Source organism: Hydra vulgaris, chromosome 06, assembly GCF_038396675.1.
Source record: "Hydra vulgaris chromosome 06, alternate assembly HydraT2T_AEP".
NCBI lineage: Eukaryota > Metazoa > Cnidaria > Hydrozoa > Anthoathecata > Hydridae > Hydra > Hydra vulgaris.
This window is the reverse complement of record NC_088925.1, coordinates 32,752,332-32,779,676: the sequence shown is the minus strand read 5'-3', so window position 1 is coordinate 32,779,676 and position 27,345 is coordinate 32,752,332. Positions and strand designations below refer to the sequence as shown.

At 27.9% G+C, this 27,345-nt stretch overlaps 1 protein-coding gene across 1 annotated transcript; it reads right to left on the bottom strand.

The window, feature by feature from the left end:
• Positions 1–371: 371 nt before the first annotated feature.
• LOC100198802 (protein SCO1 homolog, mitochondrial) lies at positions 372–26,904 on the bottom strand. Its single transcript, XM_065799887.1, has 6 exons — positions 26,791–26,904; positions 16,702–16,834; positions 15,516–15,713; positions 15,310–15,402; positions 804–919; positions 372–712 (listed from the first exon to the last, which is right to left on the bottom strand). Exons 1-6 carry the CDS (start codon positions 26,869–26,871, stop codon positions 584–586), a joined length of 750 nt encoding a protein of 249 aa, XP_065655959.1. The 5' UTR covers positions 26,872–26,904; the 3' UTR covers positions 372–583.
• Between the last annotated feature and the right edge of the window lie 441 nt (positions 26,905–27,345).

The following is a 27,345-nucleotide window of genomic DNA, read 5'->3' as shown; positions in this document are numbered from 1 at the left end:
ATATAAATTAATTCTTTAAAAGTAAACTCATAACCTAATAACAAGCATATCATAACATAAAACCTATAAACAAGCATATGTTACAGCAACAAAAAAACTGGCCTCCTAATTTTTGATGTAAAAACCTACAAACCCGGCCATGTAATTTAGTAGGCAATGGTTGATGTTTAATAATCCATTCAACAAACTTTCTTTGCTGTGATTGGTCATTTAGCTTCAGTTGTTGTTTTAATTAAATTTTGTGCACAAGGAGACACAAATCATTCTTCAACTACATTAAAAATGCTTTCTTTAATTACAATGGCGGTATCATCAAATTTGCTTTAATACATATAAATTTACCCTGTTTAACTTGATTATAAATACATGACTTCTATATAAAGCATCTATTGAAACATTTTTATCATCAACAAAGTTAAAAGAATATGAATATTTATGTAATTCAAAATTCAAGTATAAAATAAAATGAGTTTACAATTTAACTTATTTCAAAGTGACTTTACCATTTAACTTATTTCAAAAAGAAAATTTCTTTTTTTCTCCCGTTTTACATAAAATTTATTTGATAAATATATGAAAAAAACTATTGTCTTTTCTGCATCATTATGGTTGTAATAGCTCCGGTAATTTCATTAATCGTCCTGTTTTGTCCGAAATACTCAACAAAATTTCCTTCAGGATTAATAAGATACATAATAATGGTATGATCAACCTAAAAAAATAAAGTAATATACAAAAACTTATTTAAAGACTAAAAATAAACAAAATAACAACAACAACAAAAAAAAATAGTTTTCACTCACAATATAATCATCGTCTTCGTCTTTGGGACCAGCAGAAAAGTAAACACGATATGCTTTACAAACTTTTTTAATTTGATCGTCTGTACCAGTTAGTCCAATAAAACGCTTATGAAAATCTAAAATTAAAATCTTTATCTATTTTTATCTTTTTATACATTTATCTCTCTATATATATACTTTATTATATAATAATAAATGTAACATCTTTTAACATCGGGTCATGATAAAAAAGTCTCACGCTGAATAATAGTAAGCTGTTATTAACTTTTCAAGCTTCTTACTTAAAATTTACATGAACTTCGTAAAGAAAGTAAATGAGGAGTAAATTTAAAAATATATACAATATATATATATATATATATAAAGGCAGCGTATAACTATCTTTTTAAATATATTTTAGATATAATAATATATTACATTATTTCGTTGACCTATTGTGGTCAGCGTCATCAGGTAATGAAAAAAACGTTACAAAACAACATAAAACCAACCGTTTAAAAAAAAGACATTAAAAAGCATAAAATATAAAAACCAATCAAATAATAAAATAGTGACGTCAGTTAAATTTTTGTCAAAATTGGTCCCTAAGTTTTTGTTTTCACACTATCCCCGTCATCTCTATTTAGAACAGTTTGCCCAATACCTATCTTGTGTCAAATTCTTGCTTTATTTTAACAAAATAAACAAACACAGGTAGAGATTCTTCGACAAAACTGTTCTAAAATTCTAACTAGTTCTTTAAAACTAAAATTAAAAGATAATTTCACAAAACAACAACGCTTTTCTTTACAAAACCTAAAAAAGCATTCACACCTAAAGATATATCCATTTGACAAAGGAGCAAGTTTTGCTTTATTAAACGAAAATGAAGCAAAAGATAAATTAGAAGAACAAATAAAAAATAGTAAAGTTATTGATTACGACTCAACACCCACATTCACCACTAAATTTCAAAAACAATGCCGCTTACTTTAAAAAGTATCCATCAGATTGTGTTCCATCTAAAATCTATGGAATAGTAAAAGCTCACAAACCAGAAAAAACCCAATGCGTCCTGTTGTTTCCACTATTAACACACCATCTTATCGAACATCAGAGTATCTGGTTAAAATCATTCAACCAACATTAAATAAAAATACAATTCGACTAATTAATTCAAGTAGTTTTGTCAACGATGCTAAAGAATGGAAGATAGACCCTATTGAAATTCAAGTTTCATTTGATGTAGTAAATTTATATCCATCTGTACCGATCGATGAAGCAATACCAGTTATTATTAGCATATTGAACGATGATTTAGAGGATTTAAAAACTAGGACTAAATTAACTCTTTTAGATATACACCAGTTTATTGAACTTTCACTAAGCAAGTGTTACTTTTTATATGAAGATAAAATCCGAGTTTTACCTAATTCAGGTCCAATTGTTTTATCGTTAATGGTAGTCATGGCTGAAGCATTTTTGCAAAATATAGAAAAAAAAGTCCTTAATATAGCCTTTGTTTATTCACTCCAACCAATAACTTACAAAAGATATATAGACGATACCCATGATCGCTTCGGTTCGAAAAAAAAACAAGAACTGTTCCTAAAAACTTTAAATGAACAAAACCCCTCCATAAAATATACTGTTGAACTTGAAAACGGAAAAAAACAACTTAATTTTTTAGATATATCTATTACAATTACAATGAATGGATTTTATGAATTTCAAATTCACAATAAGGATGCGATAACCAATGTTCAAATAAAACCGAACTCTAACATCAACCCAAGCATAATTACTGGCATCTTTGTAGAGCAAAACAAGTCTGCTCTCAAAAACACCTCTTACAAGAAATTGATTTCCTCATAGAAATGTTTATATTTTAAATGTTTGATTGAAATATTTTTGATTTCCACATTTTTAGAAAACAGCTATAACAATAGTAATCTTATTAAAGTAACTAAAAACTATTTAGACCACATTTTAAAAAATACTACATCTAAACAATTAAATAAGCAGTTTGTTAAACTACCTTGGATACCTTGGATTATTGGCCCTAAACTCCGAAGAAAGTTTAAAAAACAAAACATCAGAGTTATATTTACTTCACCTCCCAATTAAAATAACATACTATGCAACAAAACAAAACTACCACCGAACTCGAATCCGGGTGTTTACAAGCATAAATGCTCATGGGGAAGTATATATATTGGTGAGACCAAAAAGAAAATCATTTCAAGAAGTGCGGAACACCAAAGAGCCTGTAAAAATCAAAAATTGTTGAGTTCAGGAGCCACGGAACATTCTAGAACATGCCGTGGTACTTTTGATTGGCTGAATCCTAAAACCTTGGCAGTCATTCCAGAATACAGGATAACAAAAGTTAAAGAATCAATGGAGATAAATAAAGCAAGAATTTGACACGAGATAGGTATTGGGCAAACTGTTCTAAATAGAGATGACGGGGATAGTGTGAAAACAAAAACTTGGGGACCAATTTTGACAAAAATTTAACTGGCGTCACTATTTTATTTTTCGATTGGTTTTTATATTTTATGCTTTTTAATGTCTTCTTTTTTAAACGGTTGGTTTTATGTTGTTTTGTTACATTTTTTTCATTACCTGATGACGCTGACCACAATAGGTCAACGAAATATTGTAAATATATTATTATATCTAAAATGTATTTAAAAAAATAGTTATACGCTGCCTTCTTTTTGTAGTGAGAAAAAATTATTTGGCAAAAGGTTTTGATATTATACTAACTTGAAAATACTAAAAATCATTTAAAAATTTTTAGAAAATTTTATTAAAAAAATTAAATAAAAATATAAAATAATATATATATATATATATATATATATATATATATATATATATATATATATATATATATATATATATATATATATATATATATATATATATATATATATATATATATATATATATATATATATATATAATCAACATAATTTTATATGATAAATACATATATACTTATTATAAATTGTTTAGAAAATTTTCTTGAAAAAATTGAATTAAAATACAAAGTTATATATAAAATATATATTTTACACACTGTGCAAAACAATTTTCCAATTGAAATTATGTATTCAATTATATATATATATATATATATATATATATATATATATATATATATATATATATATATATATATATATGCCGTTATGTTTTTTTCATACAATCATAATGGTACATTATTGAACATAATGGTAGTTAATTGCTATATAACACAAAATCTGGCATTATGTAAGCGTTATGTTTGAAATAATTATCCGTTATGTTTACTAATTTTAAAGTTAATTTTCAAGGTAGTAACTTTAAAGTTTGTTAAAATATTTTTTTAACTTTAAAATTTATTAAAAAAAAAAAGTCATAGTGGTAGTAGTAGTAATGCGGTTGTTAGAAAAGTAAAAACAAACTAAATTATTGCTATATTTTTCATGGTTATGTCTCCCTCTGTTATTTGCTCTTGGTGGAATTGTGATAAGAGGAACACACACAAACATATATATGTATTAACAATTTTAAAACAATTGTTAATACATATATATATGTGTGTGTTATAAAAGTTCTTATAAAAACAGAGCAATAATAAATAGAGACTAAATAAAAATAAATGTATATATGTGTGTGTATATATATATATATATATATATATATATATATATATATATATATATATATATATACATATATATGTATATATTTATGTATATATATATATATAAATATATATATATATATGTGTATATATATATATATACATATATATGTATATATATATGTATGTATATATATAATTATTCATATATATATATATATATTTATATATATATGTATATATATATATAAATATATATATATACATATATATATATGTGTATATATATATATATATATATATATATATATATATATATATATATATATATATATATATATATATGTATATATATATATTTATATATATACATATATATATATATATATATATATATATATATATATATATATGTATGTATGTATATATATATATATATATATATATATATATATATATATATATATATATATATATATATATATATATATATATATATATATAGTTAAATTAGAGGTTGAATATATTACTCTAAAAGCAAATCACTCTCAACAGCCATAATTAACATCTCCAGGTTTGACCACAACTCTTAACTGGGCAACCGCAGCAAAGCATGGTTCAAAAGCCAATAAAGCAACTATCACAGCAGTCAACGATAATGGCAAAATTGTAGAAACAAAATCTAAAAGAGCTATTGTTCTGACAGTTGGAGTAAGAAAGCTTCATCTACATTGTTTTTTATAACTTCTGATGCATTCTTGGTTGATATATCAAAAATTTCTTCAAGATTAGCCTGAAAATTCCTTCTTTTACTTGATAGCAGTCAAATTTTGATCCTCTGTGTTTTTTCAGCAGCAGATAATTATTACAAAGTATTTTTAACTTTTTTTCCGCATTACCAATTCTTTGAGTTGGTATTCTTTCTCTCTCGCATATAACAAGAGCTGATTAAATTAAAATATTTTTTTTCACTTCTTATTTCTCTTTTAAATAGTGGAAAAGCAACTTTCCAAGTACATCTTCTCTTGAGTGAAGTCTGGCAGTCAACAGATTTTGTGTAGGTTTACCAACAAGCCACACCTCAGCAGAAGATCTAGTGGTTTCCATATTGTTAATTTATAAATAGAGCAGAAAGCACATGTTAACAAAAAACATTACATAAAAAAATACTTTACAGGGGTTAAATGGTATTAGATATAGAGGGTATTAGATATGGGTGTTAGAAATGGATATGGGTGATAGATATGGGTGATAGATATGGGTGTTAGATATGGGTGTTAGAAATGGTATTAGATATAGAGGGTATTAGATATGGGTAGATATAGAGGGTATTAGATATTAATGGTATTAGATATAGAGATTAGATATAAATGGTATTAGATATAGAGGGTTAAATGGTATTAGATTGGCTGGTTTTGAAATTTCAATTCATTATTAGTTCATTAGTATATTAATATTCTTGCAATAAAATTACTAACAAATTAACTTGGTTAATTTATCTTATAAAACATGGCAACCCTTAAAATTGCTTCTATTAGTCTAATTTTTGGTACAGATGATCCTAGGTGATATATAAACACAGGCAACCTCAAGGAGAATGTTTTTTGTGACATAAATTCTTTTGTATTTCAATGTCAATCACCCAAATATATATATATATATATATATATATATATATATATATATATATATATATATATATATATATATATATATATATATATATATATATATATATACACTTTTAAAATGTATTCTCCAAAATAGAGTGCTCAATGTTCTTAAAAGAACAGAGAAAAATAAATTAGTAGAAAATTACTTAACAAAAAATTTTCATTTAACACTGTAAGTCATGATAGAGATACTCATGATATCAATGTGCTCAGGTAATTAGTCGTAATAAGCTGCAGATGGTCTGAAAAAAAAATTATGATCTGAAACTTAATAAATAAAACAATAATAAAATAATAAGCCCATCCTGCTGCTCTGGAGATGATGCTGTGGAGGATAAAAAAAAAAGTTGCTGGTAGCTAGCAAAAACTTTAAAAATTTATTTAACAATTAAAAGTCTTTTTGGGTATATATAGTTTTTGCTATAAATATATACAGCCAGATTGAAAAAATAGAAAATGTGTTGTGTTAAGGGGCAGATTTGAACCCTCACAAAACAACACTGATGACAGCGCATTAAACCACTGAGCTATAGAAATTTGGCATGTATAAGAAAAACAAACCATATTATAGATCTCTTGTACCTATTGCAACTAATCAACACTTTGCAAGCAGGTTCTCTAAATATACACAGCTTTATTGAATAGCAATAAAGATGCACTTATATATATAAACAAATATGTTATATGCAAATGTAAAAAATCCACTTATATAACGTTTATACTGGATCAAGTCAATATAAAAAAACTTTTCTAATAATTATTGGTTGAGCTCAGTACTTTCCGGCTAGACATACTTATCAATAACTCAAAAAATACTTTTTTTTATAATGACGTTCTATATATATATATATATATATATATACATAGATATATATATATATATATATATATATATATATATATATATATATATATATATATATGTATATATATATATATATATATATATATATATATATATATATATATATATATATATATATATATATATATATATATATATATATATATATATATATATATATATATATATAGATATATATATATATATATATATGAGTAAAAAACACTTATCTAACTTTTCTCTTCTACTTTAAGGTTCACCATTGCTTGATCATCAGGAACTCTTCCTGATGATCCAGCAATGGTGAAACTTAAAGTAGAAGATAAAAGTTAGATAAGTGTTTTTTACTAATTTATTATTGCTCTGTTCTTTAAGAACATTGAACACTCTATTTGTAAAATGCACTAACATAATTTACACATATATATATATATATATATATATATATATATATATATATATATATATATATATATATATATATATATATATATATATATATATATATATATATATATATATATATATATAAATTATGTCAGTGTATTCTACAAATAAAGTGCTCAATGTTCTTAAAGAACAGAGCAATAATAAATTTGTAAAAACACTTATCTAATTTTTTTCTTTGAAAGCATGTTTCTCCATCAGTAGCTGATATATATATATATATATATATATATATATATATATATATATATACATATATATATATATATATATATATATATATATATATATATATATATATATATATATATATATAAATATATATATAAATATATATATATATAATTGTATGGTGTTTTACTAATACTATCAATTTATCAGTCTAAAATAAGTAAACAATTGAATGTTCAATTATATTATTCTTAATTATATATTCTCCATCAACTGATCACTTCTCTAAAGCTATCAGTTTATGGAGAATTAAAAGCAATTAATTGCAAAAAACTAAACTTTTATGTACTAACTACAGACCTATTTCACTTTTATCTAACATTAATAAACTTATGTATTCTAGAATGTACTCTTAATCTTCTTAATCTAAAATCTTCTTAACTTTTTTTAACTGTTTAAATGAATTTTAATTTGGTTTTCGTTCAAAACATTCTACCTCCATGCAACTGAAAAAATCAGGAAAGCTCTTAACACTGGTAATTTTGTTTGTGGTATTTTTATAGATTTACAAAAAGCTTTTGATACCATCGATCATAACATTTTGATTTCTAAATCAGAACACAATGGTATTCGTGGTGTTGTAAATGACTGGTTGCAATCTTATCTTACAGATCGGAAACAATTTGTAAGTATTAATGGTTATAATTCTACTAATAAATCTGTTGTGTGCGGTGTTCCTCAAGGTACTGTTCTTGGTCCTCTTTTGTTCTTAATTTTGTTTAAGATAAAGAAAAGACAATAAAGGTGTTTAAAGTAAACACCTGTATTTAGGAGAGAAAAAAAACATTTTTAAAATCTGTGATAAGCTCTTCGTATATGGAAATGGCGCTCCTGTTGTTTTTTTTGCACTTAAATACATAAAATAAGGAATGAATACATAAATGATTGGTGTGGAATAGAAAAGTATAGAAATAGTTGTTTGGTAAAGAGGAAAGACTTGAATTTTACAGGTCAGGACAGCTAGGATATATATATAAGGAAAAAGATAAGGTTGATGTGGAGTTGACTTGAAAAGATTTTAAAATATTTTTATGGTTAGCATTTATTTATTTATTTATTTTAATTAGTATTTATTATAATTGTCATTTAGAAATAGAGTATGGAAGTATTTTCTTCAATCATATTGTCCTATAAGAAAAGTGGTTTCATTACTGAAAGAATCAAGACAATCTGGATGACAAATTTTGTATGATTTTATGAGCCACAAAGGAAAAGAAGAACTGTTCTACTAAAAGAACAATCACTGGATAACAGCAGGATACCACTCAAAATACAAATTTATGGTTGCTATGTGTTCCTAAGAGAATGCATCAAAAAGAGACAAGAACACATAAAGCAAATTGAGAAAGAAGTAACAAATTTATGGCAAAGGAAATTAAATTTTCCACATTTATCAATTTATCGAAAACTTATGCAAAACTGGACTAAGTGGTGAAGACGTTTAACTTAAAAAAGAAATGAAAATCCTACATTTAAAAAACTAGTCATTGCACTTTGATAGTAAACAAATTAGTCACAGAGAACGTTGAAAAATAAACAAAGAGAAGTTACAAGCACTAGATTTACCAAACATAAAAAAAAGCAGATACAGTTGTTTAAAGGCTGACACTATGAATGTAAACACAAGAAGAAGGATTGAGATTGTCAGTCAGTTACCGAGACATTTCACTGAAAAAAATGGAAGAACCACAATTCATTGGTTGTCATGTTCTTGACCTTAGCGTAGTAATGGAAAAGAACTTGGACAAACAGCTCAGGAAGAATTTCATGAATGGTAAAGAAGTGAGTACTGAAACAGTAGGATGGCATGATGATATAAAATTTCTATTTCATATAACTTGGATATTCTATTTTTTTGAAGAACCTGGAGTATTTTATTACAGTTAAGTTTTAGAAAATACCTAGGTTAAATAACTCAAGATGGAATTCCCGAGCAATACTAGCTCTTTTTGCATTTATTGATTTACCAGTGAGAAGAGACTCACCAGTGAGATATATATAAATTTTAAGGTTTCGTATTTTAATCCCATCAAAACAAGCGTTTTACATTTTAATCATTACATTGTAACATATTCCATATTTCATACATGCAAATTCGAATTAAGCATTCTGATTGACTTAAAATACATTTATAATCTGTTTTAAAAGACGTTTGCTTTTCTAAACGACATTAATAACAGTTTTGTAATTAACATAACAAAATTTTTCATTACAAAGCAGCAAAACAATAAGCAAGACATGGGTGCAAAAACGATGTAATTACTTTTTCACAAATTGTTCAGGAGAAAGAAAAAACTTAATATTTTTGAAACTTTAATATTGCTCGGCAAGTTCTTTTACTTTAGACACTTCACTGGTATTGCTCCTGAATAAAGTTGAACATTATTATTTAGTTAAGTCAGACAGGCTCTACATTTTTAAAGAAAAATCTTCTTTCAAAATACCGCTGGCTAAACAGCTGCATTGCACAATTTTTTTAGTAATTCATTACACGCTTAGACAAGATCAAAACTTTTCTTTGCATTTATTAATTATTTATAATGTGGAAACTTTTTTTTTGAACAAATGAGAGAAATAGCTACTACAGTTCAATCTCTTGGTTCATCTGTTTCTTTTGGTCTCAGATCTTGGTTTACTGACACAACATCTGTTTCTTTTGGTCTTAGCTCTTGTTTTACTGACACAACAGTAAACTTGTGACATCTGTTTCTAACTAGAATAATTCAATCTTCTAGTAAAAATTTTCATTCCCTTTTCCTTCTCAATCAAACCAAAACTTTGGTTGCAAGGTGAGAAACTGTATCTTGGTTCTGGATATTGATGTATTATATTTTTAAATTTTCCAGTATGAACTAAAGCGCATAAATAGCTAGCAAGAGTTTGATTTTTATTTTGTGAACTACAGTTGTCTGAAGGTAGAACTTTTACAGTTGTCTGAAGGTAGAACTCTTACAGTTGTCTGAAGGTAGAACTCTTACAGTTGTCTGAAGGTAGAACTCTTACAGTTGTCTGAAGGTAGAACTCTTACAGTTGTCTCAAGGTAGAACTTTTACAGTTGTCTCAAGGTATAACTCTTACAGTTGTCTGAATACAGATAGAGCTCTTTGACTGATGCAGCAAGAAAATTTTTAATAAAAAAATGCAGGAAACTCACAATATTATTTTGTTCTTTTTTGGCAACCGTTTCATCATACATACAGAAATAAGACTTTTCAGAACTGGCTAAAAACATGCAAATATTATACACCCAAAGCTGATGTTTGAAAAAAACATTGCCGTTTGTCAAGTAAGGGAGAGGCATGTTTTGCTGATAATAAAATGTTAGCAACTCTGTTTGATTATTACTTCTCCTAATCTCAACAAAATCTGTTTTTCATTTGTGTGTAGTAGAATTGGGCTTTTATTTCATGTATATCTTTCTCATGTATATCAGTACAAAACACCTTCCTAACCTCAGCATATTCTTCTGGAGCAATAAGTTTCTTCCATCACCCACAAGTCTGGCATCAGATTAAGGCAGTATCATATCAAGGCTCTCCAAATGAGTAGTTAAAACGTGTTACAAAGTGAGGACAAAAATAATTATATGTAACTATCGACTTTAAAATATCTTGCTTATTTTCCTAACAGTTATAAACAGCAGGCTTATATATTTGCAGATAGAGTTTTTTTTTTTGCATATTCATCTCAGGATACAAAAACTGCAATGTCTTCAGGTATCATCTTGACAGTTTTTGTATTCGCCATACATGTATCTTGGAGCAGGAGCATGTTTTTGCAGCTGTTTAACAATATGTTAACCCTTAATATGTCAATCTTATTTTCCACTCACACCATAAATTGAACAAAAAGCAATTTTGCATGCCTTCATTGTTTCCTTTACCACTTTTATTGTATATATACAAGAACATGAATGCTTTGGGCCATCACCAGACTTAGACATACATTTTTCAACTACTTTCATTAGAACTTGTCCTCTATCCTGTTTTTCTTTCTCACCAATATTGTTAAAAGTCTGTAAAAGCATCAACTTTATATTCTGTGAAATTTTATTAAAATATTTTGCCCTAATTTTGCAGAGCCTCCAATTTTACTCTCTCATTTAACAGTTTTTATTTTATTCTCAAAACCCATTTAAGTCTTTCCTTCAGGTTTCTTTTTTTTTTTGCAAAATTTTTTTCCAGAGATTAGGATTTTTGAGGCATTTCTAATAAGTAAAAATGTCTGCACTAGCATTCAAGACAGAAACGTTATTTACATTAGGTCCATTATTTTTGAGGACAAAATCAGTAATATTATCTGAATCATTTAATATACTGTCACATTCATTATAAAAAGCCATATTGTTACTTTTATTAAACATGATCATTTAAGTACAGTACTTGAAAATAATAATAACACTATACTAAAATACAGTATATGACAGGAAGAAACTAAAAATATCTTGTATATCTTTCAAAAGTAAAAAATATCATGTATATCTTTCAAAAACAAACTTAATATTTAATCAAAGCATAAAAGTGTAGAATTGTTATTTAATTTTATTGTATTTTTATATTTATAATTGTAATTTTATTGTATTTTTATATTTATAATTTATATTTAGAATTGTAATTTTATATTTATTTGTAATTTAGAATGTTAAAATGAAACAATAAACTGTTAAATGCCTTAAAAACTACATATTAATTCTCCAATTTAGAAACTTTGAATAAAAAATAACAATAATAACATTGTTTGAAATTTTGACGTACGCATTTATAGTAAATTTAAATTTTTGATTTGTGGGTGACCTTTTTCAACAAGAAAATAAAATGAATGTTTTTTTCTTTACTTTAGTACAAATATTCATTGATTTATGAACCAGGAACATAAGGTCACAAAAAAGTCATAACCCCGATATATATATATATATATATATATATATATATATATATATATATATATATATATATATATATATAAACATTCATTTTATTTTCTTGTTGAAAAAGGTATTTAGGGTTCTTGTTGAGAAAATCTTCGCATCTTTAATTGCCAATCTTCAATTGTCTTTGAATTTGATGGTGACATAATTGTTTTACATACTCAAATTTACTCTTTACTTGTAGATATTTTGAAATGAATTACTTTACTCTTTACTTGTAGATATTTTGAAATGAATTACTTTACTCTTTACTTGTAGATATTTTGAAATGAATTGCTTTACTCTTTTGAAATGAATTATTATGAATTATTTGAAATGAAATATATTATTTTTTGAAAGATCAATGAATATCAAAATCTTTATATTTTTTGAAAGATCAATGAATATAGAATGATGTGTAACTTTTTTTTTGATATCATTAAGGCCACATGGGTTTCTTGAGCATTAAAATCAAATATATCAAAAATTGCCTAAACTTATTTAAATTGATAAATACAGGTATTTATAAATAATTTTTTACCTTTCTGATCATTCTATTGGATTCGCCACTCCTTAAAATAGCCAGGTACAAATTTTTAAGAAAAATGATTAAATATTTTTTAAGTAATGTAACCTGAAACCTCTGAATAAACTTTGCAATTCTGAAGGTACAAGAGGAGCCTGACCAACATCTGTTAAAAGTAAAATGATCATATTTCAGGACCTTCTTGGAGCCTGAGGCTAAAATTTTCAAGGAATTCTTATTTTACTAAGTATTTTTAAACTGTGTAAAAATCAGCAAAATCTGAGATATATTACCCAGAAAATTCCAGAACTGAAAATCATCAGCAAAAAAATTTTTTTGACGATGATTTCCAGTTCAGAGCTTTTAATAAAATTTTCCTTTTGCTTGATTATAAAGTTTTTAATTTAGTCACAAAGTTTAATAACTGAATGCAACATTAAAAATGTCAAATTCCACCAATCAGATATGTCTTGCTTTAATTTGTAAATTGAAGATTTACCTTCAGGATTTTCATATTATTTAAGTCAACATAGCGAACTAGCTGAGCAGGAAGTTTATTACCATGTTTAAAGAAGTCAACCAAAAAAATAATAGTTATAAAAAATATAGTTTCCTATATTTTTTTTTAAATTATGAAAACGCAATGATTTTCTTTAGTTGATGGCTCATTCTCTTTTACAAGTACATTTTTAACAATTAAGTTTAATATGTGACAAAAACATGTTATGTACAATTTACTCATTAGATGTTCTAGACTATGTTTGATATTAGCAGGAATGTCACTACTTGTTGAAACTGTTTTATCTTTTATTTTTCATTTATTTAGAGTTTATTTATTTATGATTCTCTCCTTTAAATAAAAGTTAGTATGAGCTTTTGGGCTAAAATTTTTGCTTAATGCAATGTGAATTAAACAAAATCTTAATCAATGTGAATCTTAAACAAAAATTGAATAATCTGTTGTTAAGTGGCAAAGTTCAGCTTACTTTGAAATTTATTTGGCACTATCTTATACAAAAACTTTTCTCTAGTAGGCAATCTGGCTTTTTTCTAGTAGGCAGTCTAGGCTTTTTCTCAAGTAGGCAATCTGCACTTTTTATCAAATAAAGCTATTCTTTTGATAAAACATTTATTATCAACAATTAAAAGTGGTTGACCTGTTTAAAGAACAAAGTTACACATTTAAATCTCTATACTTACTTAAATACTTCTGCAAATTTAAACAATAAAAATAAGAGTTTGCAACTTTGATAAATGACCAGTTGTTGTACATGGGAGTTTAGACTCTTTATCATTAATACAATGGTTACTATGCAATTGATTTGCCATTGAGCTGGTATTTTTATTGTATTTTAGCTTCTGTTGCAAGTTTAGTTTGTTAATGTTTCTTTATATTTAAACGTGGTTATTGTAGAGTCTATGTTATTGTAATTCCATACTTTATTTTTATAAATATTGAGTGGCAAATAAGCAGCTGTGGCGCAGTGGTAAAATTCTTGCCTAAGAAACAAGGGATTCATGGTTCTTACCGCACCTCTGGGAAAATTTAGGGATGGTTAGGAAGAAGGCGTGAGCTTCCAATTAAATGCTCATCTGCAGTGCTCTGTGATAAAACCGTAAGGACTTCTTGGGGAGACTAAATAAAATTAAAAAAAATTATAACATTTTGTTTCTACCATAAAAAAAAATTATATTAAAATTAATAGTTGAAGGAATAAAATAACTCTATCGTTTATCTTGCTCTTATGTCATATGACAGTTAAGTGCATTCACACGAGAATTCCTTTGTGCAAAAATAATTAGTATTTTTTTTGCACAAAGGAATTTTTTTTGTTTTCAGAGTCTTAATACTTTATTTAAAAACAAAGTATTAGGGCACTGAAAAATTTTTTTAAAGAGCCCACATTTATTGCTATTAATTATTTCAAAATTATACTATTATTGCAAAAATATTATTGTTTAGAAATTATTGTTATTACAATAAACTCTATAACAAAAAATGCAATATTTCAATCTAAAAAAAGTTGTCAAAGAGCTATTTCTTCTGTAAATAAACTCTCATAAATAGTTTGTTAGAATATACTCAATTAACTAAATTAAATGACTGCATAAAATACTTCTTATTCTGTGAGTGGGATAGTCAGAAGAGAAGACAAAAACATACTGGAACTAAAGTAGCTTCTAGAACAAAAATTTTTCAAAAACAACAATTTAATTAAAGACAAAGTCAAAATAATAAATATAATTAAATAATGAAAACAACCTTTAAGATACTGCCTAATATTTTCTGGAGAATCTCTATGAGGATCAACTGTTATGTAAATTGGTTGAATGAGAGGAAGACCTTGTATTGATTCTATGTAAAACGCAAATATAAAATATTAACACCCAAGTTAAAAAAACTAAAATGAATAATATTTTATAAATTAAAATAATTAAAAAAAAACTTTAAAGTAAAATAATAAAAACCTATTTTTTCAATAATAGTTGTCATTTTTTCTAGTTGATCGGGACATATATCAGGACAATGGCAAAATCCAAAATAAATAAGCAGCCATTGGCCAATGAAATCTTTATTAGTAACTAAATTTCCTTGCGTATCCATAAGCTCAAATGAACCACCTATACTTGCTTTGCCAATTGACATTTTTTGAAGTTTTTCTTGTTCTAAAGTTTTTAAAATAGCAGATTTGATTCATGTTAATTGAAAATTAGCTTTACATTAAACATTTTTTTTTTTAATAGTTTTAACGAGCAACTTCTTTACCACTGCTTACAAAACTAAAAAATATACAAAGACAGCAAAAAATATACAAAGAGAGCAAAAAATATTCAAAGAATCAAGAATACTAAATGGTTGTAAGTTATGTATAAATATGTATAAATATGCAATTGAGAAAGACAACATTCAACCCAGAAATTGCAAAATGTAACTATGGTTTTATTGAACCCACAGTTTATGCTCCTTGTATGTTACAAGCTTAATCTTAAATAATTTTTCTTAAACATTTTAATGTTTTTAGTTACTGAACTTTTTAAATTAAAATACAGTACAACCCAAAAAGCTGTTATCAAACATTAAATGACAATATATTTCTTCAAATTCTTTTACATAAATTGCTTCGAAATACTAAATCCATTTTTGTTTAAAATACTAAATCTATTTTTGTTTTTCATGTCCGATCTATCTTTTTGCAATGAAAGCAACCAATCAAGTTGAAAAACAACATAATTTTTCATAACAAGATAAATGAAAAAAAACATGCAAATAAACAACAATTGCATAAAAATAAAGGTGCCAAATATAATACAGAGTAAAATTAGGTTTGCAGCACAAATATTAAATTTATCAGAGAACATAATTTAATCAAAAAAACATACTTGGGCAATATATGCATTCTAAAATTACTTCCAATAGCCTAAAATGATTAAACATGCACTAAGCAACTATTTACAATGACGTATAAAATCTATGCAATATTTACATCTATCCATACACCTTATGTTTCTAAATTGCTAACCTCAAAATACATCTTTTGTTTGTAAACTTTCTCAAATATTTAAAAAATATGATAAAGGTATAATAAAAATACATAAAAACTTTAAATCTAACGAAAGTCTTCTTTAAATTAATTCAAACTATTTAAAAAAAAACCTTTCTTTTTTTCATCTTTCAGCCATTTTACATATTGCATAATACCACCACCAGCAACAAGAAGCACACCCAATGATGCCCAAGTAATTGGTCCTTGTCGAGCAGATTTTCTTAATGAAAACTGTCTAAGTTGCTAAAGAAAAAATGTTTTTGGTTTCATTTGAAGGTTAATAGAAGTTAATTTGAACTAAATAACTATTTTTATTTTTATATTTAACAATGAGAATGCTGTATGCAAAATACATAAAAAAATCTCTTAAAATTTAACAATGAGAATGCTGTATGCAAAATACATAAAAAAATCTCTTAAAATTTAACAATGAGAATGCTGTATGCAAAATATATCAAAAATCTCTTATTTAAGTGAGAAATAAAAAACTTTTTACCATATAAAAGTAGAAAATTTAATAAAAATTTAATTATTGAAATAACATCAAAAACCAAAAAATATCATTGATAGAAGCACAGAAAATTAATTTCTTAAAGAAAAACCAGGTCTTGGCAAACAAAAAGAACATCATTAAATAATCTTATGGTATAATCAACAAAAATGCAAATTTAACTTTTTATACAAAACACATGTATCTTTGATAAATCATTGTAAATTGATCTTATATTAAACACCCCAATATCCAAAAATTACCCCTTTGAATTGTTTCAGATTTGAATAAAAATTTGTTAAATTGAAGAACAATGAGTATTACAAACTTGTTTGCAATGAATATTGCAAATAAGTTTGTGGTAATAATAAGTTTTATTTTAAGTTTTATCTGAGAAATAAACTATTTGGTAAACAAAAGATCTAGATTTTGTAAAACTGTTACATTTTTATCACATTTTTAGCACTTTATCATTTTTCTAGAGCCCTTATTTCTTCCCAATAAATTACTGAAATATTAAAATAAAAAAATAATTCACTCCCAGCAAGGCTGAAAGCAACCACTTTTCAGTTGAGAAAACAAAGAATAGTATCAAAGAGCAAGGTAAGAGTTGAAAATCTGAAGACTGAAAAAGTTGATGGTTGTGTATAAGTCATGAAAAACATGAACATGAAGATGGTTGTGTATAAGTCATGAAAAACATGAACATGAAGATGGTTGTGTATGAGTCATGAAAAACATGAATATGAAGATGATTGTGTATGAGTCATGAAAAACATGAACATGAAGATGGTTGTGTATAAGTTTTAAAAAACATGAACATGAAGATGGTTGTGTATGAGTCATGAAAAACATGAACATGAAGATGGTTGTGTATGAGTCATGAAAAACATAAACATGAAGATGGTTGTGTATGACTCATGAAAAACATGAACATGAAGATGGTTATGTATAAGTTATGAAAAACATGAACATGAAGATGGTTGTGTATGAGTCATGAAAAGCATGAACATGAAGATGGTTGTGTATAAGTTTTAAAAAACATGAACATGAAGATAGTTGTGTATGAGTCATGAAAACATAAACATGAAGATGGTTATGTATAAGTTATGAAAAACATGAACATGAAGATGGTTGTGTATGAGTCATGAAAAACATGAACATGAAGATGGTTGTGTATGAGTTATGAAAAACATGAACATGAAGATGGTTGTGAATGAGTTATGAAAACATGAACATGAAGATGGTTGTGTATGAGTCATGAAAAACAAGAACATGAAGATGGTTGTGTATGAGTCATGAAAAACATGAACATGAAGATGGTTGTGTATGAGTCATGAAAAACATGAACATGAAGATGGTTGTGTATAAGTTTTAAAAAGCATGAACATGAAGATAGTTGTGTATGAGTCATGAAAAACATAAACATGAAGATGGTTGTGTATGAGTCATGAAAAACATGAACATGAAGATGGTTGTGTATAAGTTTTAAAAAACATGAACATGAAGATTGTTGTGTATGAGTCATGAAAAACATAAACATGAAGATGGTTGTGTATGAGTCACGAAAAACATGAACATGAAGATGGTTATGTATAAGTTATGAAAAACATAAAGATGAAGATGGTTGTGTATGAGTCATGAAAAGCATGAACATGAAGATGGTTGTGTATAAGTTTTAAAAAACATGAACATGAATATGGTTATGTATAAGTTATGAAAAACATGAACATGAAGAAGGTTGTGTATGAGTCATGAAAAGCATGAACATGAAGATGGTTGTGTATAAGTTTTAAAAAACATAAACATGAAGATGGTTGTGTATGAGTCATGAAAAACATGAACATGAAGATGGTTATGTATAAGTTATGAAAAACATAAACATGAAGATGGTTGTGTATGAGTCATGAAAAGCATGAACATGAAGATGGTTGTGTATAAGTTTTAAAAAACATGAACATGAAGATGGTTATGTATAAGTTATGAAAAACATGAACATGAAGAAGGTTGTGCATGAGTCATGAAAAGCATGAACATGAAGATGGTTGTGTATAAGTTTTAAAAAACATGAACATGAAGATAGTTGTGTATGAGTCATGAAAAACATAAACATGAAGATGGTTGTGTATGAGTCATGAAAAACATGAACATTAAGATGGTTGTGAATGAGTTATAAAAAAACATGAACATGAAGATGGTTGTGTATGAGTTATGAAAAACATGAACATGAAGATGGTTGTGTATGAGTCATGAAAAACATGAACATGAAGATGGTTGTGTATGAGTTATAAAAAACATGAACATGAAGATGGTTGTGAATGAGTTATGAAAACATGAACATGAAGATGGTTGTGTATGAGTTATGAAAAACATGAACATGAAGATGGAAGAGCTACCACAGATTTCATAAAACCTTACTACGAACTGGCCTCAAAAACCATTAAACTAAGTGTTAGAGCTCATTAGAAAATAATAAAAAAAGTTTCATAGCCACTAAATGGCTACTTGGCTATATACTGAGTCAAGTTAAGAAGATTCAGCATTTATCCTAGACAGGAAACTATGCAAAATAGATTTATGTTTACAACCATCTAACAGATAAAGGGGTGCAAAGCTGATCAACAGAATTATTCAGCTTACCCCTAATGGCTTTGCCTAAAAGGGTTTCTACAAGACAGTAGCTGAATGCAGTTAACATCTTTTCTAAGATGAGTATTTTTACTAAGACATCATTTCTAGGCTTTATTCAACCAAGAGCCCCAAGACAGTAGTATATCAAGTTAGAGTTTATTTCTCTTAGCATTAGAAAAGCAAATCCTACAAGGCAGCAGGGTATGGGGTAGATAGTACTGGGTGATGATCCTGAACCTGATTTAACCTGGAGTAGTTTAAAGAAGATATTTCTGTAAGCAGTAGTTCAAAACATTGAATGGGAGCTTCGGAAAATGCATTATAAAAAACTTTAAATCTAAAGGAATATCGGAAATAGGTTTCTAGTCTGGTAACATAGGTTAAAACAACTATTCAATGACACTACAATTACAATATACAACTAACTCTATGATATATAACACTCTACAAATATATAACAAAGAAATGAAAACAGTTGACAGAAGATCTAAAAAACTTTTATGCTTGATAGAACCTTTATGCATGATAGAACCTTTATATTATAAAAGTTTTAAAGTCAACTGTAGAACAATAGGATCAGTATTGATTGCCAGAGAGTAAGTTGTTAGACTTAGGATAAGATGTTAGATGTTAGTTAAGGACTCAAAGAACTTGCTAATGATAGTGAGAAGGCTGGGCAATAGTTACAGGGGTCAGAGTGTTTTTCAGTGTTTCAAAAAATTGGAACCGCAGATGTCATTTTTCAGCAGCAGGGAAAACATTCAGAATTAAAGAGAGTTCTAAAGAACAAGTTTTTGTAAGGCTATGACAGAAAAATTTTCTGGATTACAACCTTTAGAAGAATTTAATTGAGAAATGAATTTAGCAACAAAAGTCGGAGAGATTTTGATGTCTAACAATAAATTAAACTGTTTTTTCAGAATGACAAGAAGAGTTGGCTCGATAGATTTAAGAGATGGATTAGAATAAAAGTTCTTTGCAAATAGTTCTGTCTGATTCTTAAAAGAGATCAAGACAAGAGAACAAGATCAGACCCATGTTTTAAAGATGAAATCTTAAACTTGCCTTTGTTAATGACGCCATTAAAGATTTTTGAAAAGCCTCCAGAACCCAACTTCTGAGATAAGATATGAGATTTAATAAACTGAAACTATTGGAGATTAGCATAAGACTATGATAAGCACCTATTAACACTTCTTAAAAATAAAAAGATATCAATTTTTTCAACTCTCAAGAGAGTTGAAAAAACAAATCATTACAATTAATAATAGCAGCTGCACAAGTAAAAACTAATGAATAGAATGAGGCTTGACTTGAAACTGACAAGAAGGAACAAAAGCTTTGATACCTGCCTGGATCCAGGAGATTACGCAAAAAGCAAATTTATCAGCGGAGAGACAAAAGATAAATAGCCCAAGGACTGCCATAAAATAAGCCCAAGGACTGCCATAAAGAAAATCATGAAATGAATCCCAGTCAGCTTAGATGTAATAGAAATTATTGCGGTAATGGTGCAGTGGTAGAACACTTGCCTCATAAGCTGAAAGTTCTGAGTTCAATCCCCACCACATTATTGATAGTACCGTGCTTGTCTTGTTTCTCTGTGTAGTGGCCTTATTCGTCAAGGGTTGTGTTTCCGAGTTGAGAGAGGGTTGTAACCACAACTAAAGTAACTCTTTGAATGTAGTGGCCTTTATAGCCTTGGGGAGGTGATTTGAAATTAAAAAAAAAAAAAAAAGTAGTGCGATAAGGATTGCTTGGAAAATGAGTTACGAAGTTAACTATCTGAGCTTTACTTACAAGTAAACTATCTTAAATTTTGAGCTTTAGTGCCAGCAGAGTAGTTAGTACTAGAGCCAAGCCATTCAGTTTAATGAGCATATAAGTCACCAATAACAACAATATTAGTTGTTAAAGAGAAAGGGTTCATTAAACTTGATCAGAAATAACATCTAAGAGAATGCAGTCTTGAGAAGTAAAGGAAATCATTCAGCTCAGATAGTTAACTTTGTAACTCATTTTCCAATTCAGTAATTCATAAACATTATTCTTTTACTTCTATTTAGTTCTTTACTCTATCACCTGATGATAGAGTAAAGAGCTAATAATGTTGATAGAGTAAAGAGCTAAATTGAAGTAAAAGAATAGTCTGAGGATTCAAGAATGTTTATGAATAACTTAAAATAGGTGAATTGATACATTAGTAAATGCCCAGGCCAAGCATGTATTAACTGGAGTCTTTGTGAATCAAAGGATAATAGCCATGAACACCAAGTTTTCAAGATAAAACAACCGAATTCAAATATCTCACAGAGAGCATATAAGTCTGATGAATTTTGCAAAGATTCATAGGATGAAAAGTTACTTTAACCAATAATTAACTCGTAAGTCATAACAAAGGGTTCCTTACACAACCTTAACAATGCACACTAAAAGCACTAACAGGGACACCATCTATGCACAACATGACGCGAGTAATACTCAGATATTTTACAGCTGTTGATAGAATCATCTTTCCTGAGATCTACTGCAAAATTTGAGAAACTTTCTCTAAAACTACATAATATCAAGTTTTAAAAAGAAAATACTGCATTTCATGTGGCGCAAGTTAACATGAGGTACACCTATTAGTTAGAAGTATAGGAAATAAAATTATAACTTTTTTTTGTAAAAATAAGAAAATTAAACTTGTTTGTAAGGCTAAAGGTCCTCAGAGACACAATGAATCAAGGAATGCAGACACAAGATGCTAGATTTAGAGGACAAAAGAAATACAGAGCTCAGGGTTGTAAAGCAAATAACTAAGGGAAAAAAATATATTGTTGTTAAAAGCTGTATTAAAGGGCTGGATGGAAAAATACTTATAACAAGAGTAAAGGTAAAAACAAAGTATCAAATATTTTCAATTTAACGCTACAATTTATGAAGATAAAATCCCAAACGATTAGATCAAAAGTTGGATAGTAGTGATTTTTAAAAGTCACAGAGAAGCACTAGAATATGGTTCATACCCAGGAAGAAAATTACTTTACCAGATAATAAAGATTTTAGAAAGAATTTATGCCAACAAAATATAAAGTAGTGTATTTATCAAGAACATGCAGTTTTATTTAAGGCCAGGAAAGAAAACAGCATATCCAATATTTATTGTAAAGTTCAAAAAAAATTTGAAAAAGTAAAATAAATAGCATTGTATACTATGAAGAGTTTTTTTAAACCTTAAAAAAGCTTTTGACAGTATATCAAGAGAGGTAGTGGAGTTTGAGGTATTAGCTGTTAAAATGATGTATATGTAAAACAATCACGCATATGTCAGGTCAGGTGCATGGTCTTCATGATCACCCTGCTACTGGTAGTATGTAATCCAGGGCAACCTGTTCCATATCCTACTGCCTTGTAGGATTTCAAAGCAAAAGGCTAGAAAAAGTGTGCTTCCAATCATAAATAGTATCAAATATCTGTCATGCCTACAGTAATAAGTACATACTTTTGTTTTTTTTTCATACATCTTCACTTCCAACAATGCTGCAAGCAACCACTATTAGAGTTGGAAGTTACTGGAAGAGAAAAGATGGAGTTTGTAAAGCAAGATAGCAATTAACAGACAACTTAAAAGATTGCAAATTGTATGAGTCAGGAAAACAAAATGGAAAAAAACTAGACGAAAAAAATTTTTCGGAGCACTTAGAAAGAGCCACAGTAAAAGGATGACACTTTATTGAACGATGAGTAACAGAAGAAATTTAGCAGATGGTACAAGAGACACTAGCTCTTTAGAGCAGCGTTTACTTTATTTATAAAAAAGAGAAAGAGAAGCAATATTACGGTGATGTGACAATGGTTGCAGGTTGGCTGCAAGAGTAGATTCAACTATGTTTTCATTGCATTTTTGCACCTTGTCTAAAAGAGAAAGGGCATCATTTAAAGATCAGCTCCAGGTATGTTAACAGTATTTAATACAAGGATGGATTAGATCAGCGGTTCTCAACCTTTACATTGCTGCAACAATTTTAATACAACCCCTATGATAGGGCTATGAGCCTAAATAATTTTACAGTTGGGGTCGCTAGACCCTAACTGTAAAATTATTTACGCTCATAGGCCTAAGTAACTGTACTTTTGCTATTGTTATAATATAAAGTTATATATAAATATAAATTTCCGCATATACAGAAATTAATTTTATTATGAAAAACTGAACATAGCTAAAGTTTTATGCTTAATCACAAAACAATATGTAATTACATTTTTTTCAAAATAGATTTCTAATTATAATTAAAGTACAAGTAAATGAATTTTATCTTTATGACTTGCATTTATATTTACTTTTCTATATCACGTATTCACCATTCATGTTGCATACTTATGTGAAAATTTGAAAAGCATGACGTATTATGGAACAGTCTCATTTACAATACACAGCAAATGACTACATTCCTACAACATTCTTGCGACAGTATGCGCACAAAATGTCAATGTCAGTGCGAAGGTTGAGCTTGTTTTTGTTTCACCAGATCAGAAATTCTTTGGCAGTCTTTGCAAGAGCACAACGAAGGTCATCTTCTGCATTAAGTCAACTTCTGTATTTAGACTTGATAACTAACAGGCTGGAAAACCCTGTTTCACAAAGATATGTTGTTGGAAATGGAAGAAGAAGGTGCAACACAATCTCGAACAGAACAGGATATGGTTGCAAACACTTGATCCAAAACTGTGTAACTGACATTAAAGAGAAATCATTTTTCGCTGCATATTTATGAGTTCAATAAACTCTTCCTGCGATATCTCAGGAGCATCTTCAACTTTAACTGTGAATGGATTTCTGGCAAGTGCAAATGGGATGTTGAGTAGATTTGGAAAGTATGATGAAATTTCGTCCGCAAGCATGTGCAAATGTTCTTTTACAGAAATTATCATTGTATTCGGTTTGCCAGGCTCAATGCCATTTTCCTCATAGAAAGCAGATACGGTTGGCAACATGCAAATTTTATTTTCATTCAATTTTGTTTGCCAAAGCTGAAGTTTTATTTGGAGGGATCGGATTTTTTCAGACAAATCAAGGCATGTTGCATTTGGTCCTTGCAGTGATAAATTTAACTCATTCAAGATGGCAAAGATGTCAACAAGATAGGCTATTTTCTGTAATTCACTTTCATCGCTATAAAATACTTCAAATAACGGTTTTGCTTTCTGATTAAAAAACTGTTTTAGTTCATCACGAAGATCAAAAACACACTTTAGAACTTTTGATCTCAACAACCATCTCACTTCAGTGTAAAATAGCAGAACATTGTTGGTCATGGCATTTGGTGACTCATTCTGTACCAAACGTTGAAATCCAGACTTACATCCTAGTATACTTGGAGAACCATCTGTGCAGACACCACAAATATCTTCCCAAGAGATATTATAGTTTTTCAGGAATGAACTAACTTTGTCAAATACGTGCAGTAGTAGTAGTTTCAAGAGATTTGCAAAAGAGAAACTTGTCTTTAAAATCGTCATCATTTATATACCTCACATTAACCATTAATTGTAAACAATTTGCAACATCTGTGGATTCATCAAGTCGGATGCTAAATATTGGAAGTGGAGCAGATTTAATTTCCTGGAATATCTGATCAATAATATCAGCAGACATGTCAGCTATTCTCCTGTGAACAGTATCATTAGACAAGGAAATTGCATTCAGTTTAGTAACATTCAGTTCCAATCATAACTCTAACAATGTCTTTGGCAGCTGGCAACAGCAACTTTTCGGCAATGTTGTGAGGTTTCATAGCTCTGGCGATTCTGAGAGATACTAAATAAGAAGCTTCAACAGCTGATCTGTTTTATTTATGATACTTGCCACTGGGGTCAATTCTGGCTTTCTTGACTCCCTCTTATGGTCTTCCATAAGTTGAATCTTACTGAAAGTCTGGTGAATTTTGCAAAATTCACCAGACTTTCATGCTCTTTGTGAGACTAAATTAAAGTCAGCTTTCTTTAGATATCAATGCTGATGGGTACTATTCTTTGATTCTCTAAGATTTAAATAATCAAATACTTGGCTTGGGAGTATACTTATACATCAATTCACATATTTGTTGTGAAATCAGGTTTGAATCCTTTGACCATTTTTTTATGTGCTTCTACTTAGGCCCTCCAAATTGATAATGCCTTTTTTCTTTGCTCTTCTTCCAATATTGTCATTATTGGTGACTTTAATGACCATCACACTAAATGGTTTGGCTAAACCTGCTAGCACTACCGCTGATCCTGCTGGCACTACCACTGATCCTGCTGACACTAAAGCCTATAACTACATTTCTTAACCGTTTACGTAGATAGTTAACTTTTTGACATTGATAGTTAAATTCGTTTTCCAGATAACCCTAATCACTTACCTCGACTACTTTACTTGCATCTTGTCTCTGACCCTAGCTTGTGTTCAGTTTCTTCATTTTCTGCTTTAGGTGGCTCCAACAACGCAATGATCTCTATAAGTTTTTCGTCTTGTACTTCTTCTTCGGACTCACCTTATCATTGCACTACTTACTACTACCCTAGGGCTGACTGAGATTTTTTTCATGAACTTTTTTGTGACGCTCCTAGAGCTGATGTCTTTTTACTTTCCGCTAATAAATCGGTCTCTTTGGTAACTTCCTGGATCCTGTCAATAATGGAACCTTTTATTCATTCTTGTCAATTTTAAGTCTAGCCTTATTTTACTCCATGGTTTTTACCTTGTTGTGCAGCTGATATATCAGCTGGTATATCATATTCATTTTTTTCATCTTTTTCAAAAGAACAACTCTCTTGAGAAAAAAGACCCATTTATTATTGCAAGAAATCAATGTAAAAAGGTGATGTCTGACGCTAAGCTCTAAGTTAGTAACCTCCTGAATAGCAATTTTTTTTTTTGGCCTTAGGTGTACGTAGTTTAAAATTTTTTTTTTTACCATAAACATAAACACAACACTATAATATGAACAAATTTTAAAAAAATATAATAAAACAAAAATTATTAGACATAGGATAAAATAATGCAAAAAAACTAAAAAAATAGAAATAATTTTAACAATAAAAATCTTACTCTTTGAAAAAGTGTTTTACTTAAAATGAATCTTCTTAAACTATTATGTTGACAATAAAATGGCATGATAAATCTTTGCATTTTTTTAAATACTTATGCCCTATAGAAATTTATTTACATAAAATATTAAATAGAGAAAAAAAGGTATAAATTATTTTCCGTCAACAAATTATAAAATAAAAATACAATAATTATCATATTATGAAGAACTTTCTGGTCTACTCATAGATGTAAAAGTTTTACCAAAATAACATTTTTATTTAAAAATTTATGTTTTTGTAAAAGAATGTTTTGTATCTTATATATTTAAGCTAAAACACATATTTATAAATCTTTTAATCTTACTCAAAAAAATGATTATACTATTTCCTCAAAAATGAACATAATACTTCCTTGAAAATGGATTTTCAAGGATACTTTCTCTAAAAAGCTATCGCCAAAAGAATGATTTCCTAACTACTTCCTCTAAAAAGTTATCACCAAAAAAACCTAATACTTCCTCACCTAAATACTTCCTCAAAAAAGTTATCACCTAAAGAACAATTTCCTAACTAC